The following is an 18,166-nucleotide window of genomic DNA, read 5'->3' on the forward strand; positions in this document are numbered from 1 at the left end:
ATGTGAAGAGTTAACTAATCTGTGTGACTAACCTATTTGTGCATCTCCACACTCTTAGGACTGAAGGGGTCCCTCCAGAGGATGCAACTTGAATATGTCGATGTGGTCTTTGCCAACCGTCCCGACAGCAACACACCCATGGAGGGTGAGTTGATGGGGGCACGAGTATTTATGCAGTCAGCAGATCAAGCGTAATGGGAGTTCCTCCCTCAGTATATCCTATTCTACTTTTTATTTTGTATGTGTTTCTGGCTCTCCTGCATGAATTCAAGAAAGCACAGACTAGAGAGCATTATGGTGAATTGATCCATGTTATGTGAGACAAGGTTTTACAACCAGTCAACTGTTGGGAATCATTCTGGGAGCAGTTGTAGAAAGCTCTGTTTGGAAAGAACAAAAAGGAACACCCTCTGCAGTGGTATCTCTAACATGTCAAAGTAAGATTGACCCTTCCTGGCCCTGCAGCACCACTTTTGGCAGCAACTTGGCTTTCGAACACTCCAATCCAACATCCACTCTCCAAATTCTGTAGGGGGATGTAGCACCTGGTATAACTTTACTTTGAAAAAATGAAAAAGTAACAGTTTTTATGACATCTGTGAATGACTCACACATTTTATATTCTGATCTGTATTCTCTGTAAACCTCACTTTCATACTTGAGTTGAGGATGCTAGTTGCCCTTCCTATGAGTTGGAGCTGCACACTGCAGATGGAAAAATACAAAAACCCTGCAGTGTGAAAGCTTCATCTACCGATAGCTGTACAATCCCTTAAAGGTGCAGAGAATAGTACTCTGTTAAAGAGTTATGAGCACTGCAGAGTTTAGTTGTTTATAATTTGAATGGAAAGTGCTAGAACATGATCACTAAAAGTAAGTAGGAGATGATGCTTTCATACCGTAGTTCTTATCAGCATTTCCCATCATGGTCTGGTGTAGTCGTCTCCATGGGCTCCCTCCAATCTCTCACCACCAGGAGAGGAGAGCAGCACGATATCGCCATCACCATGATGAAGATTCCAGGGCTGAAGTGATGAGCCCTGTGATTACTGCGACTGCAACAATAATCTAAATCTAAAATAGCAATTATCATCAAATAAGCCCGAATCACAGTCATTGCTGCCACATCGCTGTCACATGTGCTGTAATTTGCAGTGATGTGCTTATAACTGCTTTTAGTGCTCCTTTTCCCAGCTATGGTCCCTTCCACACAGGCATTGGAATTGTTTGCCCCACTCCTACTGTGCTAGATGAAGCTAAAAAGTTTGGGTGGGCTGAGGTTGGGAGGGTCTTAGCAATCTTGGAAAATTATAGTTCAGCAGTTATGAATGCCCATTACAAATCTATCAAGCATTTGTACTATTAGAAAATTAAAACGTGAGACACCCACCCCCACAAACAGTTACTCTCCCGTACTACAGCAAAGTGTTTTTGTCTTTCATCCATTATCCTGTCTCATAACAGCGTCTTCTATTTTTTTCTGTTTTATCTATTTTATAAAATCTCTAGTTTATGCTTTAGGCCTGAGTGCCAATTATGCATGCGGCCTGCCTGCTGTCACCTTCCACGATGACAAATCAATGTCATCGGGCACCGATGTTTATGACCACTCATCATCTCCATGACAACATCACTCGCATGAACACACACACCGACACACACACACATTCAGCATGTAGATCTACCCGTCCCCCCATAGGAGCTGCAGGGCTGATGTAGAGGATAAAAAAGCATGTTTTTCCATCATTGTTATTTTCTCTTGAATCTGCTTTTGACATCCCATCCCCCTCCTGCACTTCGCCCACACGTACGACGGAGCGGTTGGGCCTCCTACTCCTTTTGATTCCGTCAATAGCGTTTAGAAAACAGCTCTAGTGTGAGATCTCAGTCGCTGCCCACAGTCAGGAAAGGCAAAGAACTTGCTCTTCATCTCCTTGGTTTTGCTTTCTTCCTTCCCAGCTTCGCTTTTTGCCACTGCCGTTCCCCACGTCACCGGCACCACCGATAGCTTGTCCCCGAAATCTTTGAAATTTGCCGGTTTGGAGGGTCAAATCACCGAAATACAAAAGCATAGCATGAAACCCATCGCCCTGCAGTTTCCTGTCAAATTATTCCTGGCCATAATTACCTAACTCGAAACCTCAATTTGATACATGCTAATAAGGCCAGTAAACTGGGGTCTACAATTGTGCAACTTCCTGCTTCTCTTTAAACCACCAGCCCTCTCAGAATTAATTAGTTTCAGGTCTTGACTGAAACAAATGCCTGTAGACACTGCATCCCCCATTGTCAGGGCTGATTCCAGAGTACATTGAATTTTCCACTGCACCACAGTTAATGAAAACTGAAGGATTATATCCCAGATGCAATATCGCTGTTATGCCCCTTGACTCAGGCAAATAACCCAAACTGCCCCAGTAAATGCATAGCAGCATAAATGTTCAGCATGTCAAAATGTAAGACCTCTATCACGCTTGATAAGGGCATTAGTAATGCAAGGAAACAATGGAATATCTACTAATAGAATTGTACAAGTTTTTGGGGAAGCACTTCTAGAAACAGTAACAGTTTCTGGTCAATACTTTAAGAGCTTAGCAGGAACATGGTAAAGAATGCACACTGTATGCAATGAACATTTTATGTAGCAGACACTGAATGGATATCAAGAGCACGTGCAGTACAAGGTCTGCACACTAAAATTATGTGTGCATTCATGTGTGCTTGTAATTACAGTATTTTATTTCAAATGCTGTTAAACCCTATGTGTGCAAGGGGACATTGCATTCAATATGTATCACTGTTTCTGATGAATTTTTTCTTTTTTTACCCATAGACACATACACGTTCACACACACACGCACTCATACGTATGCACACGGGCACACAGACACACATTACCATGCTTCAGGCATTGGCTTGATAGGCAGGTGTGTCACTTTGCAGGTCACTATAGTGATGAGCTTTGAGCAGTTTTCCTCTGATTCCTGGCTGCTCTTGTGTCAGGCATATTGAAGGTGCTAACTATACGAAGGCTAATGGTTCTGAGACCCAGATTGGTATTCTTACCTATTTGCATAAATAGACTGCTATAATTCTATTATCCAAAAATAACTATCTACTCAAACAGTGAATTTATTCAGCGATTACAGTCAATTATGAGAACAAGAAAATATTATGTATGTGAGTGTGCCGAAGTGTGTGTGTGCATGTGGGTATGTGACAGTGTGCAGCATTATGTGTGTATCAGACCTGGTCAATTGCTTTACTTTAACTCTTTTTTGCTTTTTGGATAAGTATATTTTTATATATTCTTTGGAATCAAAAGAGTTGCAAATAGAGATTTGACCCAGATGTATGTACAGTATGTGTGTGAGTGTGTGTGTGTGTGTGAGTGTGCGTGCGTGCGTGCATGTGTGCGTGTGTGTGTGTGTTTGTGTGTTTACTGGTGTTGCCCATTAAATATTTTGGCCTCCTGCCTTTCAGGACTGATGAAGTGGGTTTCATATTCAACAGGAGCGAAGACTGATAAGACTGTTTGGAATTAGAAAAGCAACCGTGCCTGAAAGATTTGCCCTCACGGCGAATAAATGCAAATTTGCAAGACTTCTTTGCTTCCCACATGTACCTCCTACTCCTGCTCTGTGCTGTAGTCTATCTATCATCCTCTTTCTCCCTCATGTATCTCTACACCTGTTTGGCCTTGAGTGTAGTGGATATGTTGTAATGGAACACATTATGGTCCATTGTTTTTCAGTCTGACACAAATATTTTTTTTCCATTTTGTTACAGGTTTTTTTTCACTTGCCTCCCTTTACTACTGATTAGAGATTTTTATTAAACACACACTCATGCAGTCTAAAACAGACACATGGACATGCAAGCACACACGTGCACACAGACACACGCACACACACACACACACACACACACACACACACACTTTGCACTTAGGGATTTTTAATATAACCACAGAGACAGTCACTCCTCAGTTGAAGTCAGTTTGCTAAGTTGATTAACTGCTTCACCTTTGTCTCCCCAGAGATTGTGAGGGCGATGACATACGTGATAAACCAGGGCATGGCCATGTACTGGGGTACATCTCGCTGGAGTGCTATGGAGATCATGGTGAGTGAAAATACAGGTGGCACCTCCATACCTCCGACTCATCACCCACCATTCTATACCCACTATACCGTCCCTTACCATTCTACCCCTTACACAAACCACTTCTCTGTCTGCGCCATCCATAACCCACTTCTCAATGTCGACAGCCATTCCCCCTTGTCCACAGGGCCACTTTCTTTGCTCAATTTCTTTCTTTGGAATTCTCAGTCATACTTGTAGACCCATTGCTCAGCTGCCATGTGCTCCAACAGTCAGGGAGGGCACAGACTAACATGCATTTCCCCAGCAGTTTCTTTTCACTGAACAATCTACCAGCTGATCTACACTTCAGACACAGGCTACTGTCACTTCACTGAGAGCAATTTGGCTGCATGTGCTACTTGGGAGTCATCTACTTTATTTCTCTTGAGTCTCTTGAGCCTGTGGGGTTCATCTTTCCTGGCTACCTCATCCAAGCAATCAGCCTCTCTGTGCCAGTGTGAAATCTCTGAGGGTAACAGTAAGATTTGGACATATGGAGAGCTTGAGGTCTTATTGGTTGAGGAACAGCCCTAGACCGAGTCCCTCAGAGCCAGTGGGATTTTCACATCTTATATGTTTACATGTTTCTGTGTATGTTTAAAAAATAGGTTAAAACTCTGTTTCATTTATAGTAGTCACTGGGAATAGGATGATGAATTAATCTCCTGTGGAGTGCGTACAAAATGTTCACATATGTGCACTTTCATCTTTGAGTAATTCTTGGACATTTCTGTTTAGCTGATTTGGGAAGGGGGGGTGGAGGTTGGCTTTATTGTAAAAACTGTGAATAATTCCCACTTTGGGGAAATGTTGGAATGTCTTCAGACGCTCTGCTTTCTGTTGTGGCTTTTGTTGTTTTTCTAGCATTTCCTCATTGTGCCAGCTTGTCAAATCCCAGTGTATGCTAATTCTGTGCCATTTAATTAAAAAAAGGAATCTGAAGAAAATTCTTTGTGCGTATTAGTGCAGATGAAAGCACTGTAATTTAAACTGCATGAATAATTCATGGTTATAAATGGGGCTTGTCAATCGAACGGCAGAGGGAGTTGGAAGGAGAGGGCAGCAGAGGAGAGGAGATCCTGTAATGGGCTGTAATTTGTATCAGGGTTGCATCCTGGTGTCAGGATAAAGAGTGTCACTTCCACACTCTCCCACACTCCCACACGCACTCTACAGGCAGTGGGTAATGCCTGGAGTGGGTGAAATTATGGGTTGGATAAACATTGTAGGGAGACTATAAATCAATATAGTATTTCAGACAGAAAGAAAGTGCATGCAAATGTAACATAACATTTAAACCAAATACACCGTATCTGCATGTTAGAGCACTTTAATTTTCTTTGTTTAAAACAATAATTCCATAAATGTATGAAGGTGCAGTACAGCACAGCATCGAGGACATTATCGTTGGATCTTCCTGTTTTTTTGGGCCAACCCCTTGCTTGTCTTTCCGAACTTCACATTTTATGACTTGCGTACCCACTTGTGGTCCAAAGGGACTGTCTGAGTACTAAGGCTGAGAATCATTACATTATTACTTCAGAGCCAAATAATTAGCAGAGTGGATCTTTTTTTTTTTGTTGTTGCTGTAGCATTGAGTTTAATTATTAGAGTGGATTAATCTTCCTGCTGACATGGTTTAAAAAACAATCCCAGTTTCACTGACACTCAAAATTTGATGCATTTTAGTTTGCCACTACAGGCAAGACCCATTACGGCAAGCTAGGGAAAATCGCAAATGAACAAACACAGCACAATACAAAGATAATGACAGTTAACTGATTGAGTCAAGTGATTGAGTAGTTATGTAATATCCTTAAAAGGGGTGGTGCCATACAGCTTCTCCACTGAATTCAGAGCACCCTAGTTAGGATCACATAGATAAGCCTGGTAAAGTAAGATTGGAAAGAGCGCTTCTTGAATATTTAGTTTTAAATGTACAGTCGGATAATACATTTAAAAAAATAAATCAGTGTTTAAAATATGTATAGCATTCTTAGAATATATTAATTGTGTTTGGTGTATGGCCCAATGTGTGGCAATGACAATGTGTGGGTTAAGTCAGTGTGATCAGATACAGGCAGAGTGAATGAAATAATAAATACAAGAAAAATCTGTCTTGCAACAAGCCGAAATGGTAAGATAACTTTAGTTGTAGGTTTTACCCTGTTGTACATCTGTTGATAAGTTAAAAATGTATCATTTTAATGATGTAACATGCAGAAACATTTCCATTTTATTCAAATTTTATATTCCATTTTATTCTCTAAAGTGGGAATATGTCTGTGTGTGTTTGCTTTCCTGACTGCCTCCTCTCCCTCCCTGTAGGAAGCATACTCTGTGGCCCGGCAGTTTAACATGATTCCGCCAGTGTGTGAGCAGGCTGAGTATCACCTCTTCCAGAGAGAGAAGGTGGAGGTGCAACTTCCAGAGCTCTACCACAAGATAGGCAGGTGTCAATCCGTGAAAAGCACTCAGCCAACTAAAACAGCACAGACTGTTGTGTTCGCAACTGTGTCCTGTCTGTGAATACAGGTGTCTCTCACCTGTTTGTTGTGAGTGTGGTCGTACAGTAGGTTTTTGTCTCTCACCTGTGTGTGTTTGTTATGTGGGGCTGTAGGTGTGGGTGCTATGACCTGGTCGCCACTGGCTTGTGGTATCATCACTGGGAAGTACGAAAACGGAATCCCAGAAACCTCCAGGGCCTCCATGAAGGTATGAGAAAATGTCTGTAAATCTCACTGCTCTTCCTTTTTACAGGATAATGCTTTGGATAATGCTCCATAATGTTTGGGAAAAATACTTTTTTTTCTTGAATTGGCTCTATACCCCACGATTTCAGACCTGTAGTCTAACAGTTTACATGTGATTAAAGTGCACATTCACAGCTTGTATTTAAGGGGATTTGATACACTTTGGTTCCACCATGTAGAAATTACAGCAATTTTTATACATAGTTCCCCCATTTCAGGGCACTACAATTTTTGGGATGTATTAATGTCATGTAAATGAAAGTAGTCGTGTTCAGTACTATGTGAAAAGAATATTATGACATATTCTTTGCATGCAATGACTGTTTGAAGTCTGTGACCAATAGACATCGCCAGGTGCCGAGTATTTTCCCTGGTGATGCTCTGCCAGGCCTGTACTGCAGCCATCTTCAGCTCTTGCTTGTTTCGGTGGTTAGTTGCCATAAATTTGCTCTTCAGCTTATGAAATGTTCAGTTTGATTCAGATTGGGTGAATGACTTTGCCAGTCAAATATTTTTCAAGAATTTGAAAAACTCCTTTATTGCTTCAGCAGTATGTTTGGGATCATTGCCTTCATGTAGGAAAAGCACCATACGATAAGTCTGGAGGCATTTGCTTGAACTTGAGCAGATAAGATTCTTCTGTAAACTCAAGAATTAATTCTCCTGCTGCAATCAGCAGTTACATCATCAATGAAGACAAGTGAGTCAGTACCTGTGTCAGCCACACATTCCCAAACCATAACACCCCCACAACCATGTTTCAAAGATGAGGGTGACTGCTTGGGATCGTAGGCAGTTTCTGTTGGCCTCCACACTCTGCTATTGCCATTACTCTGATACAAGTGAATATTGGTCTCATCTGACCACAAAACCTTTTTCCAGAACTATGCAGGCTCTTTTAGGTACTTCTTAGCAAACTATAACCTGGCCATCCTGTTTTTGCAGCTAAGTAGTGGTTTGCATCTTGCAGTGTAGCCTCTGTAGTTCTGTCTGTGACAGACAGTGTCTTCTGCAGACAGCAGTCACGGACTTGACTCTTATGAAGTTCACTTATACCTACAACAAAGCAGCAATTCAGAAACACCTATGAAGCCATTTTTCCCAAACATTATGGTGCCCTGAAATGGGGGGACTATATATAAAAAGTGTTTTAATTTCAACATGGTGAAACCAAAATGTATAGAAATGCACTTTAGCCATGTGTGAATTGTCTGATTATAATTCTAAAATGGTTGAGTACAGAGCCAAATCAAGAAAGAAATATGCCTTTGTCCCAAACAGTATAGAGCTCACTGTATCTGTCTGTCTGCCTGTCTCTGCAGCTTATTTCTCTGAGAACATTGATAAATGGCATTGCGAGTAATCATAGTGCAGGACTAATTATGTCCACCAGGAGTAGATGGAGGGACACTGTCAACCCACTTATGTTGCTGTTTTGTGTTATTGTGTGTTATAGTTTTAGTTTAAGTATGAAACTGGCCTCTCTTACTCAGTCGCTGGATTGTTAACCCCTCCCTCTCTCCACCGCAGTCATACCAGTGGCTTAAGGAGAAAATTGTGAGCGAGGACGGCAGGAAGCAGCAGGCCAAGCTGAAGGAGCTGGGTCACATCGCTGAGAAGCTTGGCTGCACCCTCCCTCAGCTGGCCGTGGGTAAGCAGAGCGAAGGTGGCTTTTACCAGTCCACTGCTGGCTTCCTTATATGCCCCTCCTTTTTCTGAACATTCACACATAAAAACAATTCCCCTCACAATTATGACCAGGACAGGCAGGTCATGAGTGTATGATTCCTGTTACAGTAGACATGCTGCCTTCTGCTGAACACTAGCAGTATCTCAAGCTGAGATACAAGGTCTGAACGAGGATCGCTCATCCTCACTGGGTTTGCCTGTGAAGTCACAGCACAGAGCCTTAGTTCACAAGACTGTGTACTCCTGTTCTGCACTTCAGACAGATCTTGTGTCTGACTGAGTCCTTGTGAATGAATTAGTTTTCTCAGACCAGCATTGTCCACCCCCCCCCCCTCCCAGTAACTAAGCCCCAAGTAAAATTATCAGAATAATAAATTAAATTTATATTTACGAAGACTTTGTTGGCACAAGTTGTTTTTACACATGCATATGTCAAATGGTTTGTGTGAATAAATCTCTTTTAAAACACTTATTCTGAAATTGTACAATACTTGGGGATAAGGTTGGTAAATTATTATTATTATTCTGGCGTAAAATGCAGATGTCCTCAGAGTGGATATTCTTGATTCATGCTTCATAGTGCCTTGCAGGGCATTGTGGGTAATGGCTGCATTATTTCCCTTCCCTTGCCCTATAGCCTGGTGCCTCCGTAATGAAGGTGTGAGCTCTGTGCTCCTTGGAACCTCAAACCCAGAACAGCTGACAGAGAACCTGGGCGCCATACAGGCAAGTTAGACTCACATGACATGCTCCAAAATCCAAATATCTATAGCATTCAGTGTGAAATATGTACACATCAGTTAATTAAGTGACAGAGTAGATATCATGTTATTGCTTTTTTCTCTTATCCAGGTACTGCCAAAGATGACATCCCACATAGTATCGGATATTGATCACATACTGGGAAACAGACCCTACAGTAAGAAAGACTACCGCTCATAAGCTTGGAGCCTTTCGTGCTACTTGCCTGAGAAGGAAAGAAACTTCTGGAACAGCCCTGTGGTACTTGTTCCATGCACCTACCTATCTGCAGTTCTGCTCAAGACTGAAATATCCAGTATAACAACCTGAGCTCTATTCAAATAAGTGCATGCCTCCACTGGGAATGATATGTGCCTAAAGATTACTAAAGCACATAAAATGGAGAAACAACAGAAAACGTATGAGGATATGAAAAAAATCCAGCCAGGATATTCCTGTATTTTGACAGTATATTACCTCCTTAAGCCACCTCCAATTCCACCAACAAGCGTTTGGGACCCATACTTGATCTTCTAGAAGAGAAATTCATTTTTCAGAGCATTAGATGACAGTGTGGGTGTAAAAGCAAAAGTGACATGCTGCCCTCTTCAGTCCAGAGAAGGAACTTCCCAAAATGCGCAGAGTAGGGACACACAAAGAAAACCCTGCCTCTACCCTTGCCTGTGTATCGATCTTGCATTGTCAACTGCTGATGTAATGATGAGAATGTACTAGCAGCTACATGAGAATCCTGAAGACTAAGGGTTCGTTACTATATCGCTTGCTTACCAAGGGGGTGGATAGGTACAACTGACACATTAAAAAACATACTCTACAGTAAGTATAAATAACAGTAAACCACTTCAGAGTAAACCATATAAAGTAATTTAAATAGATCAACCCCCTCCACGCAAATAAGATTTACATTATATACAAATTTATGAATACATATGTAAAGTGTACAGTGTAAAGGTTTCACTCCTCAGCAGCACAAATAAGCCATTCCTTAGTTGTCTCTAGCCCTTTCTATTTTTCCTCATCACCCTCAGCTTTCACGCCTTGACCATGGCAGCCCGGACCACAAAGCACAAATTCAGTCCAAGACTGCAAGCTGAAAACACTAAAGAGATGGGTGACAGTGGGGTGTGGTGAAAAGTAATAGAATCAGTGGTGTATTTTTTATCGCGTTCATTAGATCTTGTTTGTCTGGTCCTCAAAAACACTCTTTTTATACATACTGAAGCTCAACATGTTTTGATTTTATGTGCTCATTATTAGGATCAGCGTTTCCCCATATTTTTGTCCTGTGGGGACTCCGTATATCCTAGCTTTCATTCACTCATAACTTAATTAGCTATTAGTTCAAATGGATAACCGAATACCAATCTAGATTTTACACTAATTGACAGTTCATCTGTAGATGTGTGATTCGGGCTTTGCTTATACTAATAAAAATTACATGTAAATGTTTTGTGGATATTTCCCCTCTAATATTTTTAGGGCCTCTGTCTCTAGGCAGAACAGTTTTTTCAGTGGTACGTCTGTAAAAACCCCGCAGATCAGGACTGTGCAGGTGCCGACTGTGGTAATCCTCTGGCCAATGGGGTACCTGTGAACTGTAGCTGTGTAGTCCTCTGGCCAATTAGGTACCTGTGAACTGGAGCTGTGTAGTCCTCTGGCCTATCAGGTACCTGTGAACTGTAGATGCAGTCCTTCGGCCCAGAGGCCTAGCTATCAGTTAGCAGTGAAAAGACATAGTCCACAGTCTTCTTACATAAAAGAAGCACAGTAGTTTGAAACATTCCAAATCAATGAAGGACACTAGAAATGAGTCCACAGTTGGGCAATTTAGGGCCTAATAAATTAATTAGGTTACAAAATACTCTTTAATAGAATATTAAACTGTTTTGCAATCCTTTGGAATGCATAAGAATGAAATGCCTTTCTCCTTTTTCAAATCTCTAAAAATCCATATTCAGGAAATATCCAGCTCGGATCCACATGTCCAGATAGGTGCGAAGCTCTCAGCGTAGCACATCCCAGAAAACCCAATTACCTTGGTCCCAGTTGTGGTGAAATGCAGCATATACTGTGTCTTCAGGACTGGCAATGGGAAGCTGTAAAGAGTTTAAGATTCATACAGGTGTTGGTACTTAAATCTCCACTGTTTACAGTGCCTTGATTCTGCCCTGCTGGGGGTCACCAGGTCCCTCTGTGGCTCGCAGCAGGGGTGTGCGGCTATGGGCTAAGTCACCTGAACTCCCTCAGTTCAAATGACTGTGTAAATTACTCTTTAAAAAAATTATTCACAAGTAAATAAATTAAATGAATCCTCTATGTTTTCTACAATTTGTAAAATTATGTGATGGAAAGATAAATGTTGACTTTCCAGGCTGTTTTATCTCAAACATCAGGGTCTTTTATCATGTCATGTATAATTCTCTGCTTTTAATTTGTAAATATAGGCCACATATTCAGCTTGACTAAATAAATGCATAATGCAGATTAATCGGCGTTTGTTCTTTTAAAAAGAGCTTTTGCATCAGTATAATAGCTGTATATGTGAACACCTTTGACATGGTGTAGAAAGCTACACGGAGAAATGCAATTACCTCCACACAAAATGTACTTGAGATTGGAGTTTTACGAGTTTCCCCACGCTAAAACATGCTACCAATTAATGGACTTCAAGCCCTTTCAAGGTCCCATTCCCACTAGAAATTTGGTTATAATCACAAATAATAAACTTCATTGGCCACAATAAAACCTTTTTCCAACCTCGATCCAAACCCTGCCATTTTGATCATAATAAAGTTTCTGATTCAGGATAACATTTTCAGGTCATAATTTATAGAAATCAAGCACATAATTGGCCAGATTTCTCTAACATAGATTCAAACACTTAAATCTTTTTTTTTTTTTTTTTTTTACTTTAAAAGCATTATGTTGATTTAAACTACAGATAATGAAGGATTTTCTAGAAGGGAACCCTTAGCCTAGAGGCAGAAATGTACTTCACTGATGAGGTAAACTTTCCATGAAAAAGGGACCAGACATGACTGCTGCTACCTAGTTTGCAGCATTGAGCCCAACAGGTAGTATTAGCATGGATGTAGCTACTTATGAAACAAAATTCAAACTCTGAGATTATGTAATGTGAAATGGAGGGGGGTTACATATAATACATTTCTAATACTCACACCAGGTACACATATCACTATATACTCAACATAATTACCAGTTACTTTGGTCCAAAAACATTATCAGGTTCAGAGGACATTTCCAGGACAACACCTATAATATGAACTGTGATCGCAGGGATGGGGAGATTATGATTGGGGATTTTGGGGCAGGAGATTAAAGGTTAAGGACTGCAACCACAAAGTGTTTAACATTTAATATTACACAAAAATTTTTTCCAGGGTAATCAATGTCTTTCCAGGACAGTTTCACTTTCCATAACCAAAAAACTGCATACAAAATTCCAGGTTTTCCTGGATGCGATGGAACCCGGATACTTTTATTACACCGTATTGGGGGAAAAATATGAACCTGAACTACATACATCCACCTGTATACATCATTTCAAAGCTGTAGCAGCATATAATAATGCCTGACACAAACACCTTTCTGGAGTTTATCATTTTATTGAAAAAGATTAGAGCATTTCTTGAAATGACCACCAGGTCTATGATCGTTAATTTTATCCAGATTTACCATTTGTTCATATTTTAAATGTCGCACCCCTCCCACCCACCCACTGACCCCCTGCTCTCTGGGTCCCCCTGCCTCTCCGACACTCTTCTCTGGGTGCTCACTTGGATCCGGTCGACAGCAAGGCGATGAGGCCAGAGGAAGCACTGATTGACAGGATATAGTTCCTGGCAGAATTGGTCAAGGAAAAATACTTAATTGCCCAAAATAATATAGTTAAACAGGCACTTCTACATCATGCGCTCAAATAAGTGTTTAATATGCACTGTGGCATTAGGTCCAGGGGAGAAGCAGATCTGTCTCAGCCATGCCTGGGTTGTGTTAACTAATCAGCTCGGGTGCTTAAAAGTATGCTCCTCTCCATAGTAAGGGGTCATGATCGTGAGCACACACCGAGAGACAGTCTGTTTCTCAGGGCACAGAAGACACCGCTGAAGAGTGGAGGAGATGGTCTGCTGAAAAGCTGGCCAGCTAAAAGTGGCACGCTAAAAAGCTATCGCTGTGTTTTGCCTTCTTTTGTTTGGCTTTGTTGTTTCAGTTTATTGTTTTTGCCCAGAACCCATGAGGGGGAAGGAGCGAAGGCTTTTCGTTATATGTTTTTGTGTTGGTCTGGGTGCACTCTCTCCCTCCATGTGGCAAATTACAGTGTAAACCCAAACTTGCTGCATCTCCCTCCAAGGGAAGTGTCACGGCACGGGACAAAAACAAACAATACTAAATATAGCAGCACAAAGGGTCTCAGGGACCATGCATCTGTGACCAGAATCATCCACATTGACCTAATGGCCCATTCGAGAAAAAGAAGAGCATACAAGGAAAGTAAAGGTCTACAACATACAACTGGCTAACGTATGCATTTCTTTACAAGGAACTCAAAGCAATTAACCACCCCCCTCCCACACCTAGAAGTGATGACTATGTTGAGGATACTATGCATCAAGGTTTTGTTATAGGACAAACAGGCAAGAGCAGCTGAAATTTTTCCATTTCAATCATATGATATATAGCACTACCATGAGGACATGTGACACCATAACACATGCATTGGCTCCCTAATAAATATATTACTTAAAGCTACAAGCCATGGAGAGGAAAGGATACACTGTAGGGTTGAAGTTCTTGAGCAGGAAGAAGGAGGCAATGATGACAAGAACCAGGAAGAGGGTGTTGTTGTAGAAAATGGAGAAGGTTGTAGCTTCATAATCAGCAACCTCATTTTTCTTCCACAGGATCCTGTCAACATGTATAAAAGAATGAGTCAGCTTTTACTTTGATATAGGACTGGAGACATTCGGAGATTCAAACAGAAAAAAAACAAGACAAATATCCTGTATGAATAACTCTGCTTTTAATGTCTAAATCTCTTCATACAAAAACAGGAAAAATATTACTTTTTTTGAATGTATTCCACAACTAGATAGTCAGGCCATTGACCATATAAATAAAGCCATAAGATAAACTAAAAGGACCACGTTCAATAATTCACAGGACACCAATGCATTAGCAAGACATTGGATCAGACCCAATGAATGGATAGAATCCCCATCGACTATAACGTCATTGGCGTTCTCACAGACTAGTTTTATGTATTTGAGTCTGCACTATAGTTAGTTATTGATATAAACCCTGGAAATGCATAATGGTGCATGATTACTAGGCGGCAGTGTAGTATAATGGGTAAGGAGTTGGTCTTGTAAATGGAAATTATTTTTAAAAATGCCATGTAAAAAGTTGTGTAAGTCACTCTGGATAAGAGCGTCTGTTAAATACCTGTAATGTAATGATTATCAATGACATGCAATAGAAAGCTGTGACGTGCAAACCTTTCATCCTTCTCCTTGCGAGACATCTTGCGGTTGTCAGCCTCGGACAGCTTCCGGGTCACCTCCTTGGAAACTGCATCCTCGCGCTTCTGAGCAACTCTGAGGGGACAACAGAAAATCACTTACCACTGACACCCCTGTGCCTTTCCTCACAAGCATTATCTTTAGAAAAGTTCTGACCATACAGCCTCACAGTGGGTTCCATGCAGAAATGCTAGCATATCTAAAGGCTGTGTGAAACAAGCTATGTAGGCTACTTTTTGTTAAGCCATATATAGCTAGTACTATTACATGGGTGCATCATGTGTTCAATCATTCACGTTGTAAATGGGGATGTTCATTTACCTCCTATTCATTACAACATAACAAGCATTTCAAACATTTACACTATACAATTCATTTCTGAGCTTACATTCCGTATATACTGTATAAAATAAAGATCACTAAGCCAGGTTGCGCAAAAAAAAAGTTTTAAAAAATAGATCAACCAGGACTCAACCTGGCTTATGATTGAAAGTCCCTAACCAATATGGAGCACTACCACACCAAGTGATAAGATGCAAGATTTTGTGCTTACTTGTGTTTTAGCACAAATTTGACATTTTTGTAGGCGAATGCAACCAAATACGTGCTGACAAGCGTCATGATGCCGTAGAGCACAGCCGACTGCACCAGATCCATGTGCCAGATCCTCCAGAACAGCCCTGCATAGACGGGAATAGACAAGAGTGGACTAGTTGAGTTCTTCCGTACACAGATACAGGCAAAAACAAACCAGCCAATCAATTAAAACCAAACCATTATCAGATTAAGTTATCAAATTTTCTTGTTGCAATTCACTCCTTAGTCAACTGATCAGCTATAAAAATGCAGTGCAACAACCCATTTGAAGCTTTTTAGCAATTTTACAGCCATCTATCTTAAATAGTTCGTTTGCTAAAGTAAAAAGTATAGCTAATACATAGTAACGTTAAGCCACCAAGCAACTTGCTTTGCTAGTTGCCAACAGTAAATGCCACATCATCATACAAAAAAACACGATGCAAACGTTATTCTCTAGGTAACGTAGGCTATATGCTTTTCCTTCGGTGTTTGCTGACAGAGCTGGCGAGTGCCAACACAATAATGAATGAAAGTCTATGCTGGCTAGCAAATAAGCTAGCTAACAGTAGGACATCTGTTCCTTTTCATCATAACGCCGAAGAAACAGCATATGCTATCTGGTGGCTTAACCTCACAGTCCCGTAGGCGCAAATACAGTTTCGAGAGCAGGCTATCACAAGCTAGTTACATTAGTTAGTCACAGAAAGTCGTGGACAGGCTTACGTTAGCTACTTACAGATGGGAATGGCAGATACAATGAGGGCATTTCCGTAGAACAGCGCCGAGGATTTGGCAGAAAGATTTCTACTGAAATCTTGGAGTAAAAGGTCCTCTTCAGACTGTTGTTTGCTGCTACTTTTTGGTGCCATGGTTAGTACTCGTCCACGTAGCTTCCCACTCCTCCACTTCCAAAGAGCAAAAGGACTGACACGTATGAGCTCGGTTAACTCGAAAAGGCAGCCCCTTAAGCCTCGTCAGCACAAAAACGGAAGTAGAAGGCCGTAAACCGGATGGTGTTTTAGAAATTTACCCTCGAAGGAGTCAGGGCAGATTGGGGATATATTCGTGTAAAATCGCGCGGGGTGGTCAATTCCATATAGGCTAATCGCAAAATGACAAGAATAGAACGAAAACTCGGACTTGCGTGACAATTTAAATTAGCAGTGGTACAGCCACCGTTTGCTTTCCTTCGAAGTTACTGCTAGCCGAGAAGTGTGCCCTCCAGATGCGAACCATGCACCATAAATTAGTCCATGGCCAATGCGAATTACGCAGAACTACCGCATACTACACATAATTGTATCAAACGTTTTGAGTCAATTACAACGGGCTAACAAAGAAAATCCGGAAGAAAATATTCAGCAACCGAATTAATCCGTTTGAATGTTTTGGTACGTAATATGCTGTCCCAGCACAAATGCTTAGCATTTTATAAAACGAATACTAAAGCAAGAAAAGAACAGAAGAGCACACGTTATAATTCCAAGACGTTGGCAGGGCTATAACCAAAACTAGGCTACTGCGCCACATAAAATACAAGTTTGATTTGAAGTTATTATGAAAATAAATTGGTTTGCGGTTGCATATTTTCAAACATGGCGGTTGAAAATAAATACAAAAAAATGCTGCGAGTACTCGACCAATCAGAAATGTTCAGCGCTGCAAGCTCCACCCAAAAGGTTCCTGTAAAATAAAGCCCCAGTAACTAAATTTAGACCCTAGTTCCAGCGGTGGAAACGCACTGAGTTCCTCAAAAGGTTCCTAGTTCCGGGGTAAAGTTCCTGCGGTGGAAACGCGGCTATAGGCTCTGCGTCTCAGGGCCGCTGTCTGTGAACACTTTAGCAGTGGTTTGATGGTCCTAGGCCCTATTGTCTGGGAGCTATTTAACTTTGAAAGCGTTTGCCGGCTGCATTTTTTTCCGAATGGCAGCTTAAAGTCACAGTTGGAAATATTGGTGTAAAATCGGGCGGAGTGGCAACGCCCGAAACATGGGCTCTGCGTCTCGGGGCCACTGTCTGTGAAAACTTTAGCAGTGGTTTGATGGTCCTAGGCCCTATTGTCTGGGAGCTATTGAACTTTGAAAGCGTTAGCCGGCTGCATTTTTTTCCGATCGGCGGCTTAAAGTCACTGTTGGAAATATTCGTGTAAAATCGCGCAGGGTGGTAGCGCCCGAAGCATAGGCTCTGCTTCTCGGGGCCGCTGTCTGTGAACACTCTAGCAGTGGTTTGATGGTCCTAGGCCCTATTGTCTGGGAGCTATTGAACCTTGAAAGTGTTAGCCGGCTGCATTTTTTTCCGATCGGCGGCTTAAAGTCACGGTTGGAAATATTCGTGTAAAATCGCGCGGGGTGGTAGCGCCCGAAGCATAGGCTCTGCTTCTCGGGGCCGCTGTCTGTGAACACTCTAGCAGTGGTTTGATGGTCATAGGCCCTATTGTCTGGGAGCTATTGAACCTTGAAAGCGTTAGCCGGCTGCATTTTTTTCCGATCGGCGGCTTAAAGTCACGGTTGGAAATATTCGTGTAAAATCGCGCGGGGTGGTAGCGCCCGAAGCATAGTCTCTGCTTCTCGGGGCCGCTGTCTGTGAACACTCTAGCAGTGGTTTGATGGTCCTAGGCCCTATTGTCTGGGAGCGATTGATCCTTGAATGCGTTAGCCGGCTGCATTTCTTTCCGATCCGCGGCATTACAGTCACGGTT

At 41.6% G+C, this 18,166-nt stretch overlaps 2 protein-coding genes across 4 annotated transcripts in view; one reads left to right on the forward strand and one right to left on the reverse strand.

The window, feature by feature from the left end:
* The window catches only part of kcnab1a (potassium voltage-gated channel subfamily A regulatory beta subunit 1a), an 80,201-nt gene extending 68,363 nt beyond the window's left edge, over window positions 1–11,838 (forward strand). For all 3 annotated transcript variants that reach the window (XM_064301724.1, XM_064301725.1, XM_064301726.1), the window contains exons 8-14: window positions 59–145; window positions 4,040–4,125; window positions 6,475–6,595; window positions 6,767–6,861; window positions 8,430–8,550; window positions 9,226–9,314; window positions 9,441–11,838. In XM_064301724.1, coding sequence (XP_064157794.1) covers window positions 59–145; window positions 4,040–4,125; window positions 6,475–6,595; window positions 6,767–6,861; window positions 8,430–8,550; window positions 9,226–9,314; window positions 9,441–9,530 — 689 coding nt within the window. In that variant the 3' untranslated portion in view covers window positions 9,531–11,838. The remainder of the gene's footprint in view (window positions 1–58; window positions 146–4,039; window positions 4,126–6,474; window positions 6,596–6,766; window positions 6,862–8,429; window positions 8,551–9,225; window positions 9,315–9,440) is intronic.
* An 873-nt stretch (window positions 11,839–12,711) lies between these two features.
* ssr3 (signal sequence receptor, gamma) lies at window positions 12,712–16,447 on the reverse strand. Its single transcript, XM_064301728.1, has 5 exons — window positions 16,206–16,447; window positions 15,444–15,570; window positions 14,867–14,965; window positions 14,145–14,276; window positions 12,712–13,210 (listed from the first exon to the last, which is right to left on the reverse strand). The coding sequence occupies exons 1-5, from the start codon at window positions 16,336–16,338 to the stop codon at window positions 13,144–13,146; spliced, it is 558 nt and encodes a 185-aa protein (XP_064157798.1). The 5' UTR covers window positions 16,339–16,447; the 3' UTR covers window positions 12,712–13,143.
* Window positions 16,448–18,166: the final 1,719 nt, after the last annotated feature.

Source organism: Anguilla rostrata, chromosome 12 (genome assembly GCF_018555375.3).
Source record: "Anguilla rostrata isolate EN2019 chromosome 12, ASM1855537v3, whole genome shotgun sequence".
Classification (NCBI taxonomy): Eukaryota; Metazoa; Chordata; class Actinopteri; order Anguilliformes; family Anguillidae; genus Anguilla; species Anguilla rostrata.

Coding starts and splice junctions, on each gene's coding strand:
- ssr3 (XM_064301728.1), bottom strand. CDS start 16,338: ATGGCACCAAAAAGTAGCAGCAAACAACAGTCTGAAGAGGACCTTTTA. Junction 15,571..16,205: donor TGTATCTGCCATTCCCATCT/GTAAGTAGCTAA, acceptor CCGTCTATGCAG/GGCTGTTCTGGAGGATCTGG. Junction 14,966..15,443: donor AAATTTGTGCTAAAACACAA/GTAAGCACAAAA, acceptor TTGTCCCCTCAG/AGTTGCTCAGAAGCGCGAGG.